This window comes from Oncorhynchus keta, chromosome 4 (assembly GCF_023373465.1).
Source record: "Oncorhynchus keta strain PuntledgeMale-10-30-2019 chromosome 4, Oket_V2, whole genome shotgun sequence".
Lineage (NCBI taxonomy): Eukaryota > Metazoa > Chordata > Actinopteri > Salmoniformes > Salmonidae > Oncorhynchus > Oncorhynchus keta.
In genome coordinates, this window is record NC_068424.1 from 33,686,442 (window position 1) to 33,704,514 (window position 18,073).

Here is an 18,073-nt window from a genome sequence, read left to right on the forward strand (position 1 = left end):
ATTAGATAAAATACAGAACGGTTCCGTATTTCACTGAAATAATAAACGTTTTGTTTTTAAAAATGATAGTTTCCGGATTCGACCATATTAATGACCAAAGGCTCTTATTTCTGTGTGTTATTATGTTATAACTAAGTCTATGATTTGATAAAGCAGTCTGACTGAGCGATGGTAGGCAGCAGCAGGCTCGTAAGCATTCATTCAAACAGCACTTTCGTGTGTTTTGCCAGCAGCTCTTCGCAAGCACAGCTCTGTTTATGACTTTATGACTTCAAGCCTATCAGCCTAATGGCTGGTGTAACCGATGGGAAATGGTTAGCGGGGTGCGCGCTAATAGCGTTTCAAATGTCACTCGCTCTAAGACTTGGAGTAGTTATTCCCCTTGCTATGCATGGGTAATGCTGCTTCGAGTGTGGCTGTTGTAGATGTGTTCCTGGTTCGAGCGCAGGTAGGAGCGAGGAGAGGGACGAAAGCTATACTGTTACACTGGCAATACTAAAATGCCTATAAGAACATCCAATAGTCAAAGGTATATGAAATACAAATGGTTTCGAGCGAAATAGTCCTATAATTACTATATTAACTACAACCTAAAACCTCTTACCTTGGAATATTGAAGTCTCATGTTAAAAGGAACCACCAACTTTCATATGTTCTCATGTTCGGTGCAAGGAACTCAAACGTTAGCTTTTTTACACGGCACATATTGCACTTTTACTTCTCCAACACTTTGTTTTTGCATTATTTAAACCAAATTGAACATGTTTCATTATTTATTTGAGGCTAAATAGATTTTTATTGATGTATTATATTAAGTTAAAATAAGTGTTCATTCAGTATTGTTGTAATTGTCAATATTACAAATAAATAAATAAAAATTTGGCCCGATTAATCGGTATCAGCTTTTTTTTATTCCTCTAATAATCAGTATCGGTATTGGCATTGAAAAATCATCATAGACAATGGAAGAATGGGATGTGTTGCTAAAAACCTTGCAGCAAGAACTGACCAATTGAAAGCTGCAGTATGTAACTTTTTGGGGCGACCCGACCAAATTCACATAGAAATGTGTGTTATGGAAATGTGATTCTCATTGAAAGCATTTACTAAGAAGCGGTAGATCTGTTCTTTGTGCGCTATTTCTAAGCTTCTTGGGTTCCGTTTTTTGCATCTTTCGGTTTTGTACACCAGCTTCAAACAGCTGAAAATACAATATTTTTGGTTATGGTAAAGATATTCCACAGCTGTTTGGATGGTACAATGATTCGCTACACTATACTTGCATGTTTTGTCACATAAACTGAAATCAAGCAAACTATTTGAATTTTAGCATCCAGGAAATGGCGGAGTGATTTCTGCATAGTGCACCTTTTAATAATTAAGAAGCTCCCAAGGGTGTAGTGATTAAGCAATACAAGGTTTTTGTGTGCATATCTGTATGTTGGCTCCAAATGATCACCAGGTGTCTTTAAGCATTAACTGAAACAACAAGCACCTCCTAATGTGGTAATTAGATGGAAAACCAACCAATGTGTGATGAACATCTAATCAGTTAATGAGATGTGAAATGTAGTCAGCAGCACTGTGCTCCGCTACCTCTTGCAGGGGGTTTTGCCATGCCCCCTGGTGTTCCCTCTGAGGGTCACACTGTGCCCCAGACACCAGTAGGTCATCTGGGAGTCAATCCACCCTATGTCATTGAATAATAGAGGTACAGTACAGAGATGAGGCTGATTCATTATAAGATCTAATGGCTGCTAGTATTTTAACTTGACTGCATATCAAACAACTGTGTTCATTGTCCTTGATTTTGTGTTCGATGTCCAAGAAAGTGACAATTTTGAATGAAATAAGACAGAACTTGGACCCGAGTCTTGTACAAAGCATAGTTTGGTTCATTAGTCCTATGCGTAATCTATTGAAGGCATTGTTTTCCCTGCCCCCTCCTCCCCCTTTGACCGCACTATTTATTATAGCCGAATGTTTTTAAATCTTATTTAATGCATGTGCCGGCAGATTGTTTATCGAGATGTTGTGTGTGTGTGTGTGTGTCTGGGAGGGGTCATCTCATTCTCAACGGGAGAAGAATTACCTCATGACAACCAACCGCCTCTCAATTAGGCATTCCATTAGCCTATGATTCCTGCCTCGTTGTTTGTGTAGCGATTGCATTTGGCCGGGCGCTAAATCAGTGCTAGCCCCCCGCCGAAAGGGGCATAAATAAGCGGTCAAAGAATGTGGTAATAGCATTTTGATCTGTTTTACAGTCCGGAGCGTCTAAAGTCTCTCTCTCTCTCTCTCTCTCTCTCTCTCTCTCTCTCTCTCTCTCTCTCTCTCTCTCTCTCTCTCTCTCTCTCTCTCGCTGTGCTCTTGCTCTCTCTCTCTCTCTCTCTCTCTCTCGCTGTGCTCTTGCTCTCTCTCTCTCTTTGCATGATGGTCCAGTCCACTCATCAGGGCACCATAACTCCTCCGGGGCGTTGTCCCAAATGGCACATTATTCCCTATATATCGTGCACTACTTGTTAAAAGTAGTGCACCACAGAGGGAATTAGGGTGCCATTTGGGACGTGACCCCTGGTGTCTCCACGTTTCCCATCCCCACGGTGAGAAATGGCTAGTCAGCTGATAGAAACGCGCTCTGCTCCCCCTTCCCTGATCACTACAGCTAATGGCTCAGGCAATTAAGGCAGGGGAAATTAATTTGAATTTGACTTTCAATTAACCCTACCTTAAGTTCCCTTTTTTCCCTTCTCCATAAATACGACGTGTGAGTGCTCGTTTGAGTGGTGTATTGATATTTGTTTAGTGCCGTTATTACCTGCGCCTGGGTGGGGGGGGGGGCATTATAGATTAGGATTGCATCACTACTGCGTGGAGAGTGCGTGGAGAGATGCGCGCTACACACACTAAGACCTATGGGACACAGGAGATTAATATAGTTCAATAATGACCTCCCGGCCTGCCATTGTCGTAGAGGTAATGTATTAACATCAGGAGTGGGCCAGTCTGGGGTACTCACTGAAATGGGATTAGACATCACAATATGGGACGCCGATCATCCCTCTTCCTCACTTGTCCTCCCAACTGACACGTATAAGATTTGACGCCACAAACGGAAACCACTTAACAACACGTGTGTATGATTTACATTTTTTTACAGACCTCATTGGTATACAGACCTCATTGGTATACAATTCCACTGAGCATAAAAGCATATAGAATTCTCATAGTCTTCAGTATTATTATCTGTGCTCTCTAGCATCTGGAGTCCAAGGTTGCTGATGTCTCTCACTGTTCTTACTAGTTTCTACAAGCCATTGGAGGCGACGGGCAGTGCTTGATTTGGACAGGCGCTCTGCTGAGCCGGGTACTGGCACCTCAAATGTTCTACTGCTTGAGCTCCAGTTCCTCTTGTGGAATATTAGCTCAAAAGTGTTGTGGAGCTCCTGCACCTGAACATAAACAGTACGGACACCTATTTCAGTCCAAGTCAAGCACTGATTAGGGGCAAATGTGTAATGTAATTATTATTATTATTTTTTTATCACCTCAAGTTAACTTCAAACCAAATAATTGTGTTGATTTGATCATGAAATAAAAAAATGCACGGTTGCTAAAGTTAGGCTAGCTGTAGTTTGTAGTGACTGTTTAAAGAAAACAAAATGGATTACAGTTTCTTCTGACCCATTGACTACTTTCAGGGTGAGGAACTGACGAACATCAAGTTGTAAAATACGGAACTTCCCCTTTTAAGCTGTTTTCGGTGCCTCTCTTCTTCGGGACAATTTTGTCGGGGTCGTAAAGAGAGAGGTCTCCTGATGCCAGTCTCACTGCCCCACATCACTGTCACCGTCCAGCCAAGATCCAGTAAACTTCAGTAGGACATGTGGAGCAACCCCCCCCCTCCTCGCTATGCCTCACCCATCTGGAACACCCACAGCATGCCTCTTCATGATAGTACAAAGCCCGGCATTAGCCCTGGCATAGCCTCCAAACTCTTTCAGCGGGTGGCTGAAGTTTTGTGTGTGTTTGTACCATCCACCCTCCCTCCCACTTCCCCAGTGCCTTTCCTCATTAATCTCCCCGGTCGGACTAAAAGTTCCCCTTTAGAGGTGCGTTGGGTTGCACCCCTGATTGATAGCGATGCGTTTGAAAGGCATTATATTTTTATTGATTCTTAATGTTGTAAATTAAGGAATTTATTTGGCAGCTAACAGAAGGCAACCTGCGATGTTGTTGGGCGTTTATTCTCCCTGATGGCGCTGCGATCTGCTTTAATTGCGTTGCCACTGCACTCACTTATATTAAAAGGGGCTGGGCCATAATTAATCTGTTTTATCCCGAGTCATTTTGGCACAATTTCTGGCAATAAACACCCATAAATAAAGTGGCTGTAAAAAAAGAAAGAAAACGCCACAGGTTTTTTTTTTTCTCCCTCCATATACTTAGTGCCACCTCTTCCCGGCACTGTGTTATTGTTATTGATAGGTTTCAAGTGGGTACGCAGCGCATATGGTCAAGGAATTCAGAAGGAGCCACCTGAGAAATGCTAAGTGGATTAATTTGCATTAAAAAAATCGAATGTGTTTAAAGTTGCGCAATTAACCTGTGTTTAGAAAATAGACCCTGATTTATGCCTGCCTGTATGTTTAAGATGCATGCATTATGGAAATGGCCTAGATTTATAATCCATTTAGCTGATGTGGTCAGGGTTTTTAGTGCAATCATTTATAAGGACCTCTATATTTTAATGCCTGGAACGGGCTCTTTTTTTTAGGACTATTCCAGTACATTAGCTCCCGGTTTTATGAGTCACCTGCTCGGCCAAGGTTCTTAATGGCAGCCCAGGTCAAGGTGAGAATTGACATTTATAAAGTTTGAGGCAGGCAGATTTTAAGGCCGGTGTGTTTTAGACAGATTGTGTTCTTGTTTTGTGCTCTTGCACCGATGTGAACTGATTTACTGTCTTATCGCATCTTTATCTGATGTTCCGGTCAGTCTTTTAACCTCAGTTTTTAATTGCAAACAGCAACGATGGCTCTCTCACCGATATCCATTGTTGTTATTGATCTGATTATTCTGTTCACTGTTCTGTTGAGGTTTTTATGCTAGTCTGATTTGTATGACTTTATCATTACCAATTTTTTTTATCATAACACATAATACAGTGGGGCAAAAAAGTATTTAGTCAGCCACCAATTGTGCAAGTTCTCCCACTTAAAAAGATGAGAGGCCTGTAATTTTCATCATTGGTACACTTCAACTATGACAGACAAAATTATAAAAAAAATCCAGAAAATCAGATTGTAGGATTTTTAATGAATTTATTTGCAAATTATAACATTATTATGTTGTGGGGGTGCTTTGCTGCAGGAGGGACTGGTGCACTTCACAAACTAGATGGCATCATCATGAGAAGGAAAATTATGTGGATATATAAAGCATACTTGCAAAGTTGTGGCAAAATGGCTTAAGGACAACAAAGTCAAATTATTGGAGTGGCCATTACAAAGCCCTGACCTCAATCCTATAGAAAATCTGTGGGCAGAACTGAGAAAGCGTGTGCGAGCAAGGAGGCCTACAAACCTGACTCAGTTACACCAGCTCTGTCAGGAGGAATGGGCCACAACAACATTCACCCAACTTATTGTGGGAAGCTTGTGGAAGGCTACCTGAAACATTTGACCCAAATTAACCAATTTAAAGGCAATGCTACCAAATACTAATTGAGTATATGTAAACTTCTGACCCACTGGGAATGTGATGAAATCAGTAAAAGCTGAAATAAATCACTTTCTACTATTACTCTGACATTTCACATTCTTAAAATAAAGTGGTGATCCTAACTGACCTAAGACAGGGATTTTTACTAGGATTAAATGTCAAGAATTGTGAAAAACTGAGTTTAAATGTAGTTGGCTAAGATGGATGTAAACTTCCGACTTCAACTGTATATGTGTGGACACCCCTTCAACAAATTAGTGGATTTGGCTATTTTAGCCACATCCGTGTATAAAATTGAGGACACAGCCATGCATTCTCCGTACACCAACATTGGCAGTAGGATGGCCTTACTGAAGAGCTCAATGACTTTCAACGTGGCACCGAGTGACACCTTTCCAACAAGTCAGTTCGTCAAATGTATGCCCTGTTAGAGCTGGCCCTGTCAATTGTAAGTGCTGTTATTGTGGAATGAAAACATCTAGGGTCAACAACAGCTCAGCTGCGATGTGATATGCCACACAAGCTCACAGAACGGAACCGCCGTGCTGAAGCCCATAGCGCATAAAAAGTGTCTGTCCTTAGGTTGCAACACTCACTTCCGAGTTTCAAATTGCCTTTGGAATCAACATCAGCACAAGAACTGTCCGTCGGGCGCTTCATGAAATGGGTTTCCATAGCCGAGCAGCCTAAGATCACAATGTACAATGCCAAGCGTTGGCTGGAGTGGTGTAAAGCTTGCCGCCGTTGGATTCTGGAGCAGTGGAACTGCATTCTCTGGCGTGATGAATCACGCTTTAACATCTGGGTTTGGCGGATGCCAGGAGAACGCGACCTGCCGAATGCATAGTGCCAGCTGTACAGTTTGGTGGAGGAGGAATAATGGTCTGGGGCTGTTTTTTGTGGTTCAGACTAGGCCCCTTAGTTCCAGTGAAGGGAAATCTTAACCCTACATCATGCAATTACTTCCGAGACTATTCTGTGCTTCCAACTTTGTGGAAACAGTTTGGGGAAGGCCTTTTCCTGTTTCAGCATGACAATGCCCCGTGCCAAAGCTAGGTCCGTAAAGAAATGGTTTGTCGAGATCAGTGTGGAAGAACTTGCCTTGCCTGCACAGAGCCCTAACCTCAACCCCATAGAACACCTGTGGGATGAATTGGAACGCCGACTGCGACCCAGGCCTAAATGCCCAACAGTGCCCAACCTCACTAATGATCTTGTGGCCTGTTTTGTGGCAAGTCTCTGCTACAATGTTCCAACATTTAGTGGAAAGCCTTCCCAGAAGAGTGGAGGCTGTTATAGCAGCAAATGGGGGACCTACTCCATATTAATGCCCATCATTTTGGAATGAGATGTTCGATGAGCAGATGTCCACGTACCTTTGGTCATGCCATTTAGCAGATGCTTTTATCCAAATTAACTTACAATCATGCGTGCATACATTTTCGTATGTGCAACCCCAGCGGGAATCGAACCCACGATCCCAGCACTGAAAGCTCCAAGCTCTATTAACTGAGCCACACAGGATCATGTTATCATGACCTGAGTGCATCTATGATGACCTATGACCTTTTTATTTCTCCCTATAGGCCCTGTATGAGAACATGCTGGTGGAGCTGCCGTTTGCCAGCTTTTTCCTGTCCAAGCTGCTGGGCACCAGTGCTGACGTGGACATCCACCACCTGGCCTCGCTGGACCCCGAGATGTACCGCAACCTGCTCTTCCTCAAGAGCTACGAGGACGACGTGGAGGACCTGGGACTCAACTTCACCATCGTCAACAATGACCTGGGAGAGGCACAGGTGGGTGGGGCTTGTGTGTGTGTGTGTGTGTCGATGGGGGGGACGTAGGAGTTATCACAGCATCGCCCTCTTTGATTGCCTGTGACTCCATCCCTCTTTCCTGCCTGTGTCTCTGGCCTTGTCATTCTGTCCCTCTCTCCATTCCCTTTTCCCTCCCTGCAGTGTTAATAATTAATTTCCCTCACGTTGTCTGTATTCGGCACTGAGAGAGATAAAGCACGTCGTCAGCTCTCGCCCTGAGTGGTGCCGTGCCGCGGGGAATAGGAGGCTCTCTGTTGACCATTCTACCAAGCCAGCCATCAAGCAATTTTCTCAGAACACGCCTGAGAGGCATGACTTTTACTTCTTTGGCACGTCCAACACGTCTGAGCCTGTTTTTTTAGACAGAGAGGGGTCTATTCACTGCCCTCTAGTCACCCTCACCAGTCACCCCGGGCTGGGCTAAGCACTCTACCCGCTCCCCCTGTTTGCTCAGGGCCTTACCTTCTCTTATTAGCTCCTCTTTAAACAGGCTTGAACAGTCGCGCTACAGTGTAGCCCGCGGTCGCAAATAGGGCATCCCAAATACGATTCGGAAAACAATTTGCGGGAGATAAGGCACACACTCGGAGGCAGACTGGCCCGTATATGCCCTCGGAAGATAGCCAAAGCAAGCAAGATAAAGACAATCATTCTCAGACATTAGCACATAATCAGAAACACAAAATGAAACTCAGATAGTGGGCCTGCTGGCTACTAACCCTTATGTGGTTAGCTACTTAATGTACTTTTTAATCGATTTTGTAGGGTGACTGGCTTTTTTCATTAAGGTGGCTACTTCAGATTTTCGGGAACATATTGATCTTAGAGTATTAGAAAAGTTCCTTAGTGATCTGGATTATTTTACTGTGATTATGTCGTATGTGTCCTTACTCCATCATTTAAAAAACTACGCATGTGTGTTTAGTGAGTCCGCCAGATCAGAGGCAGTAGGGATGACCAGGGATGTTGTCTTGAGAAGTGCAGGAATTGGACCATTTTCCTGTCCAGGGAAAATGTTTAGAGTAAAAAGGACATGATTTTCTGAAGGAATGTAGTGAAGTATAAGTTGTCCAAAAAATATAATTAGTTAAGATATCCCCAGAAAACTACACAAGTCGTACTTGAAAGTATTTTACACCACTGCCCCATGGCCCCTTGATCAGTGACTTCTCCCCTTGCTCCACTGGTACCTTCAATCACGCTCTCTGGGTCGACACACCCTAAAAAGCTGATCTTGACGCAATAATATTACATGCTCCACTATGAAATGTATATTTTGCATGGAGTGACACTTTCCGGTGAACACATTTCTTGACTTTTGAAGTTTAGAGCATTGAGAAAGTAATACCCTAAGTAAAGTGTGAGGGTGACATATGGTGGCTTTCGCCTGGTTGCCCTCTACGTGGATTTGAGATAAATGCCTGTATGTCTGACAGGGCCTTTCTTCCAGGTGGTTGAGCTGAAGCCTGGAGGGAAGGACATCCCTGTGTCCACGGCCAACAGGATCGCGTATATCCATTTAGTGGCAGATTACCGACTCAACAAACAGATCAGGCCCCACTGCCTGGCCTTCAGACAGGGCCTGGCCAACGTGGTCAACCTGGAGTGGCTGCGTATGTTTGACCAGCAGGAGATCCAGGTAACGTCAAAGATATTCACTAGGTTTGCAAAATCCAGAGGATTTCTGGAAAACGTCTAATTTTGGGAAAGCTACCAGAATGTTGCAAGTCGATTCACATTACTTTGACAAACATGCACACGTAAATAAACACTTCAACATTTTCTTCATCGATCTTTGCTTTCCCACTACAGGTGTTGATATCTGGAGCTCATGTACCCATTTGTCTTGACGACCTGAAGACGTTTACAAACTACTCAGGTATGATCACATTAATGGATGGTTTGTAAAAGTTTCTTTTAAGAAACAAGCTACTCAGGTATGATCACATTAATGGATGGTTTGTAAAAGTTTCTTTTAAGAAACAAGCTACTCAGGTATGATCACATTAATGGATGGTTTGTAAAAGTTTCTTTTAAGAAACAAGCTACTCAGGTATGATCACATTAATGGATGGTTTGTAAAAGTTTCTTTTAAGAAACAAGCTACTCAGGTATGATCACATTAATGGATGGTTTGTAAAAGTTTCTTTTAAGAAACAAGCTACTCAGGTATGATCACATTAATGGATGGTTTGTAAAAGTTTCTTTTAAGAAACAAGCTACTCAGGTATGATCACATTAATGGATGGTTTGTAAAAGTTTCTTTTAAGAAACAAGCTACTCAGGTATGATCACATTAATGGATGGTTTGTAAAAGTTTCTTTTAAGAAACAAGCTACTCAGGTATGATCACATTAATGGATGGTTTGTAAAAGTTTCTTTTAAGAAACAAGCTACTCAGGTATGATCACATTAATGGATGGTTTGTAAAAGTTTCTTTTAAGAAACAAGCTACTCAGGTATGATCACATTAATGGATGGTTTGTAAAAGTTTCTTTTAAGAAACAAGCTACTCAGGTATGATCACATTAATGGATGGTTTGTAAAAGTTTCTTTTAAGAAACAAGCTACTCAGGTATGATCACATTAATGGATGGTTTGTAAAAGTTTCTTTTAAGAAACAAGCTACTCAGGTATGATCACATTAATGGATGGTTTGTAAAAGTTTCTTTTAAGAAACAAGCTACTCAGGTATGATCACATTATGGATGGTTTGTACAATTATATTTAAAGAAACAAAACTACTCAGGTATGATCACATTATGGATGGTTTGTACAATTATATTTAAAGAAACAAAACTACTCAGGTATGATCACATTATGGATGGTTTGTATTAGTTTATTTTAAGAAACACAACTATTTAGGCTCTGCCATAATGATGAAAATGATATTGAAGTTGTACTCTGTAATACTCTGTGATAGTCCGTTTCTAGTAGTAGTGATTACTTTGACCATTTTAATGTGCTGTAAAGTCAGGAGGATTTCCATAGAGCTAACTGTCAAGCTCTCCTGCCAACTTCATGGGACAGGTGGCCTAGTCACGGCATACGGTTGCACTCTAGAGTAATGTGTTTGTTGAATGGGGGGTAGTCGAGATGGCATGGCTGCATCATGAGTCTTAAACAACACAAACAATGTGACAGCTCCGTCTGTCAGACAGTGGATTCACTCGGTTTACAGGTGTTTTTTTTGTGTGTTTTTAAAAAAAACTAAAAACCCAGGTGTGTCAGATTATCATTTCTCTCTCTCTCTTCACCAGGTGGTTACACTGCCACTCACCCTGTCATTACCATCTTCTGGGAGGTGGTGGAAAGCTTCACCGATGAAGAGAAACGCAAGCTGCTCAAGTTTGTCACCAGTTGCTCGCGGCCTCCCCTCCTGGGCTTCAAGGTGAGGGTTGACCGAAAGTTCATTACGTCTGCTTTTCTTTCATTCCTGCCCCTCTTTTCTACCCTCCGTCTGGTATTATAGACTGTGTTGATTGTAGCCGGCGACATCAGGAGTTCAACCAAAGACTGTGAGAGTCCAAATTACACCCTATATTTTTTACTGAAAGTAGTGCACTATATATTATAGGTAATAGGGTGCCATTTAGGACGCAACCCAAGACTAAATCCAGAGCTAGGGAGGGTTCACTGTTGTAATGGGCATGTAATGAAAATGCCTGGCCTGATAACTCCCTCCGATGATCCTTTTCAAATTAGGCTCGGTGATAAGACTCATAATGCTCCCTAGCTCGTGCTTATCTCCTATACCTGCTCACTGCGGTTCACAACCCTCCTCTGGATTATAAGTCCATTTGAGCCCTTTGCCCGACCGTTTGGGCGTGAGCTCGGGTTGGCAGGTATCACCCGCCGGACAAATATTGACGTTGGTGTCAGACTAAGCCGGCGGCACGGTGAACGTTTGCACTGTTGGCTCCTGTTTGACCTCGATGAGAAATGGGGAGACGTTAGTTTCACACACAAAATAAAGGCATACAGTGCATTCAGAAAGTATTCAGAAACATGGACTTTTCCCACATTTTGTTATGTTGCAGCCTTATTCTAAAATTGATTTTAAAAGAAAAAATGCTTCTCATCTTATCTACACACAATACCCCATAATGACAAAGCAAAAACAGATTTTATACATTTTTGTAAATGTATTAATATTGAAAACCATATACCTAATTTACATAAGTATACAGACCCTTTGCTATGAGACTCCAAATTGAGCTCAGCTCCTGTTTCCATTGATCATCCTTGAGATGTTTCTAAAACTTGATTGGAGTCCACCTGTGATAAATTCAATTGGTTGGACATAATCTGAAAAGACCTGTCTATATAAGGTCAAATCAAATCAAATGTTATTGGTCACATACACATATTTAGCAGATGTTATTGCGGGTGCAGCTAAATGCTTTTGTTTCTAGCTCCGACAGTACAGTAATATCTAACAAGTAATATCTAACAATTTCATAACAGTACACACAAATCTAAGTAAAGGAATGGAATTAAGAATATATGGACGCGCAATGTCAGAGCGGCATAGACTACAGTAGAATAGAATACAGTTTATACATATGAGATGAGTAATGCAAAATATGTAAACATTATTAAAGACTAGTGTTCCATTTATTAAAGTGGCCAGTGATTTCAAGTCTATGTATATAGGCAGCAGCCTCTGTGCTAGTGATGGCTATTTAACAGTCTGATGGCCTTGAGATAGAAGCTGTTTTTCAGTCTCTCGGTCCCAGCTTTGATGCACCTGTACTGATCTCGCCTTCTGGATGATAGCGGGGTGAACAGACAGTGGCTTGGGTGGTTGATGTCCTTGATGATCATTTTGGCCTTCAAGTGACATCGGGTGCTGTAGGTGTCCTGGATGGCATGTCAGAGCATAAACCAAGCCATGAGGTCGATGGAATTGTCCATACAGCTCTGAGGCACAGATCTGGGGAAGGGTACCAAAAAAATTCTGCAACATTGAAGGTCTCCAAGAACACAGTGGCCTCCATCATTCTTAAATGGAAGAAGTTTGGGACCATCAAGACTGAACAATCAGTGGGAAAGGGGCCTTGGTCATGGAGGTGACCATGAACAAGATGGTCACTCTGACAGAGCTCCCGAGTTCCTCTGTGGAGATGGGAGATCCTTCCAGAAGAACAAGCATCTCTGCAGCACTCTACCAATCAGGCCTTTATGGTAGAGTGCTCCTCAGTAAAGATGAGTTTGCCAAAAGGCACCTAAAGGACCCAGACCATGAGAAACAAGATTCTGGTCTGATGAAACCAATATTGAACTCTTTAGCCTGAATGCCAAGTGTCACGTCTGGAGGAAACCTGGCACCATCCTGGTGACAGCATCATGCTGTAGGGATGTTTTTCAGGGGCAGGGAATGGGAGACTAGTCAGTATCGAGGGCGCAAAGTACAGAGAGATTCTTGATGAAAACCTGCTCCAGAGCACTCAGGACTTCAGACTGGGGTGAAGGTTCACCCTCCAACAGGACAACGACCCTAAGCACACAGCCAAACCAACACAGGAGACACTCCAGGGAAAAGTCTCCAGCCAGAGCCCAGACTTGAACCCGATCTAACATCTCTGGAGAGACCTGAAAATAGCTGTGCAGCGACGCTCCCCATCCAACCTGACAGAGCTTCAGAGGATCTGCAGAGAAGAATGGGAGAAACTCCCCAAATACAGGTTTGCCATGCTTGTAGCGTCATACCCAAGAATACTCGAGGCTGTAATCGCAGCCAAATGTGCTTCAGCAAAGTACTGAGTAAAGGGTCTGAATACTTATTTAAATGTTATATTTCTATTTTTTATTCTTAATAAATTTGCAAAATGTCATAAAATCCTGCTTTTGCTTTGTCATTAGGTATTGTGGGTAAATTAAGGAGGGGAAAAAACGATTTAATCGATTTTAGAATAATGCTGTAATGTAATAAAATGTGAATAAAGTCAAGAGGTCTGAATACTTTCCTGAGGCACTGTGTATTTTATGTTGTTAGATGTCTTTATTTGGGCAACGGGTATAACCTCAGAAGCATATACTTGTTTTGAATCACTACCCCCCAAAAACTAGCACCAAAACATTGCTGCAACATCATCGAAAGCTGTTTGTTTCCAAAATGACTTCAGCCAAGTGCTGAAACTTGTGCTGAAATGGTGGAATTGTGTTTATCGGAATTACCATTGCTGTGTCATCAGCTGATGATTCCTCCAATCGAGAGCTGTTTCACTTTCCTAATGACTTGATTTAGAGAGACACTAAAACAGTTGGAAATAGAAAGGAGAAGAGCGCTGCTGAAATCCATTAGGATTTTTATACGCCTTACTTAGGATTACCAGAAGCTGTAATTGTCATATGATTGGTTTTATTACTGTTTATTGCCATCGTTAGTTAAGAATACTTAAGTGCTCCCACAGCGGGGTGAGGAGGGTACATATGGGAACGCTCCTAAAAATCTCCCTCGGTGGCTCAGGCTGGAGAGTCCCCTGCCCCAGTTTAATGAATTTGACTTTGGGGAGTGTGCGGATGTGCCGTCCCCTCTCGGTCCCCTTCCCCCCTCCCTGTCTCCTCCCCAGGCCAGGGGGGTTCATGGTGATTGGTGTGGCGGAGAGCGCCCCCTGACCCTAACCCTGAGCCCGTGCTAGCCCAGCCTTAATTAGCTGCCGTAAATGTCCAAGGATTCATTAGCGGAGAAATGGCTCTGTCAGGAGAAGCCATTTAAAAAAGATGATGGAGAGCCTTTTTTCCAGAATGATCGTTCCCGTAATGACACTTTCTCAATAAGCAACGATAGTTTAATACAGTAATTGTCCGAAAAATTGGGTCGTTACCGCAGAGCCCCCCAGAACCATTTAACCGGGCTGGTACAGGCGCTGAACCCCACACGCCACACTCCTAATCTTTAAATAGCCTGACAAATTAATTGCTGTAGAGCGACGGGACGTTAGAAACAGAGAGGATGTTTCCTGTGGATTCTGATGGAAAACGTCAGTGGTTGTGCTCCAAATGGCACCCTATTCCCTATATAAGTGCACTACTTTTGACCAGGGACCATAGGGAAACACAGGGCCCTGTTCAAAAGTAGTGCACTATATAGGGAATAGCGTTCCATTTGGGACGCAGACAGTGTCTTGGCCTTGATGTGGGTGGAGATGAGGTGACCTGGCCTCATCACCAGAAAGCATAATTTGAAAAGTGCCAGATAGACAACATGAAGTGACCATTCGCTGCTCTTGCTCAGTACCCAATCCAAAAGGCTACCAGTGGGGAAGTGTCTCCTTCAAACATCGACAGCCTATTTTAAATTTATATCCACGCTGAATTAGCTAAACACTTAACGTCACGTCCTATCACATTTATTCCCTGATGTCGCTCGACATTTACGGCTTAATTAGAATTGCCCGGGATATGATGATGATGATGATGATCATCGGTGACATCAGATGATCCATGTCTTTCTGTCTGGTTGGGCCGGGACGATACCAGTAACGCGATACTCGTTAGTAATCGTGGCAAGGAAACGAAACACGAAGCTGATTTGAACTCCTTTAGGAAAACAAACATCGTTACGTTGTCGTCTAGAGTCACGTGTTTATTTTCCCAAGCTATAGCAACACAATAATTGACATGCAGCGTTTGGTCTGCTTCGTGGTTTCATTTTTGCCATGGACAAAATATCACGGGGGAAAGAATATATATCACGATGCTGGTATCGCACTGTTGGTCTTCAATTATCCTTATGTACCTTTGTTCAGCTTGTTGTATTTCAGTCTGTCTTTCTGTAACTGAATGATTCTGTCATTCTTTGGGGTGCCCCGTACACACTTAGGTTCTACAACTAAAACAGTGGTTGTAATACAACAGATATTTTTGATAACAGCAAGTATGTCGGCATAAAAGTGTCCACAACTCTTGTGTAATTATTTTTGTCAAGAAAAACCCTTGTTATACAAGAAGTGTTGTGCCAAATGTGTTGTTCGTCAATTGGATAAACTGAACGTATCGAGAGCCTTCGTGGCACAGATAGAACAATGAGACCGTTGTTTCACCGGATGTATGAATCTAAAACATCCGGTTAGCATTTCCACTCGCCACCAAAAAGGGTGATGAGAGGAGGCCCAGTGGCCGGCGGTGGGAGATGGTGGAGCGAGATGGATTATGGCCGACATTCTGCTAATTCTGTAATGGATGAAACATTTGATCTCAATACAGTTTTCTGTTCCCCAAACTAGAACCTTGTTATGAACAGCCGGTACTACGTTTTGTAGACGTATCCCTTTGCCAAAGTTTCTAAACTGCGTGTTGTTTAGGAGTACAAGGGTGAATTGAGTTATTGCACACGCGCACTTCAACGAGTAGGCGTTCCCTAACGGAAATATGCAAATACATGCTAGAACACTCTAATTGAATATCGCTAGCTTGTGCTTGACTCTGCTCAACTCCTTGTTCTGCCTTCTATAATTAATTTGCTCCCATTGGAAACGATAGGCCGCGGCCTATCTTAGGTTATTCATAAAAACTTTGTCCTCTGACCCTCTGAATCTCTTGTTTGACAAGGTTCTCCCCACTGTGTTTCCAGGAGCTGTACCCAGCCTTCTGCATCCATAACGGGGGGAACGACCTGGAGCGCCTGCCCACGGCCTCCACCTGCATGAACCTGCTCAAGCTGCCCGAGTTCTGCGACCAGCACCTGATGAGGAACAAGTTGCTTTACGCCATCGAGTCCTCCGCAGGCTTCGAGCTCAGTTGAGGGGGGGAGGGGGGGGTCTGTCTCTGACTCCCTGAAAACAACTGACTCAATGGACATGGATGGGCCAGAGAAGACTGTCTGTCGAGAGAGCGTGAAACAAAGACTTAGGGGAAAGATGCATTGGTATCTCTCTGACTGGGTGGAAAACAAACAGGGGTGAAAGGAGTGTCACCCAAATCGGATGAGGAAGAGGGGGACGAGGGAAGAATGGAGGGGAAGGGAAAAGTGCAGTCATTTTTTTTTGTTTTAATATAACTTAAATGTGTATTAAAAATCTACAAAACGCAAAAAAGAGCAACAACAATAGAATCTCGAGGCTTTATTTGAAAGACTTTGTGCAAAAGTAAACGAACAGACGAGATCTACTGTGAGTGTGTCCATGGCGATACATTTGACCCTTAAGCACAGCGAGTTGTGAAATTATCAACAGAAATAAACATCAACAACAACGGAGTGTTCACCAAAGATTGACCCGTGCTGTGCTGTTGGAAAATGGGTAGAAGAGAGGCACAGGAAATAAGAGGACAGAGGTGGGAGATGGGGTGACATACAGGACTGCAACACTCCTAACACCCCTGTGTCAAGGGTTTTAAGAGGGTCTAATAGCGCCTGTTCCAAATGGCACTCTATTCCCTATATCGTTCACTACTTTTGACCTGATCCCTATGGGCCCTGGTCAAAAGTAGTGCACTATTACGGGAATAGGGTGCCATTGGGGACATTTTCAACTATAGGTCATGTTTTGTGATTACTGTAATGGTTATTATCGTTTTCAGAACATAAAAATGCTAGTGGTTTGGGCAGGCTACTGTGTTGGTTTTTCAAGGCAAAGACTAGTATTGTTGATAAGAGATTGGACAAAACTATTGATTATGATGATCATGGAATATTTGTTAATATGTATATGTGTTTACACCACTCTTGTACAATTCCTTCACTCATTATTTGTACAGGCTGCTTTTCTCTGTTTCTTTTTCCTCTTGTGTTTCGAATGAAGGCCTGGTGTTTTCACACACAGATTAAAGTGACCAATCTATTCTACAGTACTTGCCCTGGCTGTAATGCGTATCCACCAGAGCATGTGAGCAGAGTTGAGCGGTTGGAAAATCCCGCACATCGTTCCAGCACTCCATGTCCTTTCCTGCAGCTCCACTAGAACCTATCTGCGCTCAAAGGGGGGAAATCTGCCACTCCAAATTCACTCCATTCGTGTAAATGACCATTTAACCAGCACCCATCTGTTTTTGTGACTGCCTGGACCTACCGTTTTGTTTTGAAGTATTTAAACCAAGCCATATGGATTTGAAAAGGTGAATGTAAGAAGCGAACGTCATTTCAAATAGACTACATGTCATATTAAACAGCATATAAACACTCTAAATAGAATCAGGAGCCAGATGGAGCCTAAGAAGGAACGAAAATGTATGAATTATTTCAAGGCTATAGCCTACAAAAAAATACATTGTGAAGCATTTGCGAGTGAGACACAATAGGCTAGTATGGACATTAAGTGCTTAAAGCATTTAAACAACATATCGTTGTATGAAACCATTATAGGTTATAAAATGAGCATATAGGCTGTGATTTAGAATTAAATTAAAAAAAATACTTATTAGTGCCTTTTGAATTCCTTTGCAGAAACACGAGTTTGGCCAGTCTGTGGCTTCAGGCTCATGCGATGGTGTTTGGGGAGCAGGTCAGCAGCGGAGACTATCCTCTCCACACTTACAGAGCCACTGGGGATGTTAAACACCCTTTTGACAACTCTTACAGGCTGGGC

The 18,073-nt window shown here is 42.7% G+C and overlaps 1 protein-coding gene across 1 annotated transcript in view; it reads left to right on the plus strand.

Moving 5' to 3' along the window:
- The window catches only part of ube3c (ubiquitin protein ligase E3C), a 43,466-nt gene extending 26,059 nt beyond the window's left edge, over positions 1-17,407 (plus strand). The window contains exons 20-24 of the mRNA XM_035760497.2: positions 7,311-7,523; positions 8,995-9,183; positions 9,357-9,423; positions 10,805-10,935; positions 16,123-17,407. Coding sequence (XP_035616390.1) covers positions 7,311-7,523; positions 8,995-9,183; positions 9,357-9,423; positions 10,805-10,935; positions 16,123-16,293 — 771 coding nt within the window. The 3' untranslated portion in view covers positions 16,294-17,407. The remainder of the gene's footprint in view (positions 1-7,310; positions 7,524-8,994; positions 9,184-9,356; positions 9,424-10,804; positions 10,936-16,122) is intronic.
- Positions 17,408-18,073: the final 666 nt, after the last annotated feature.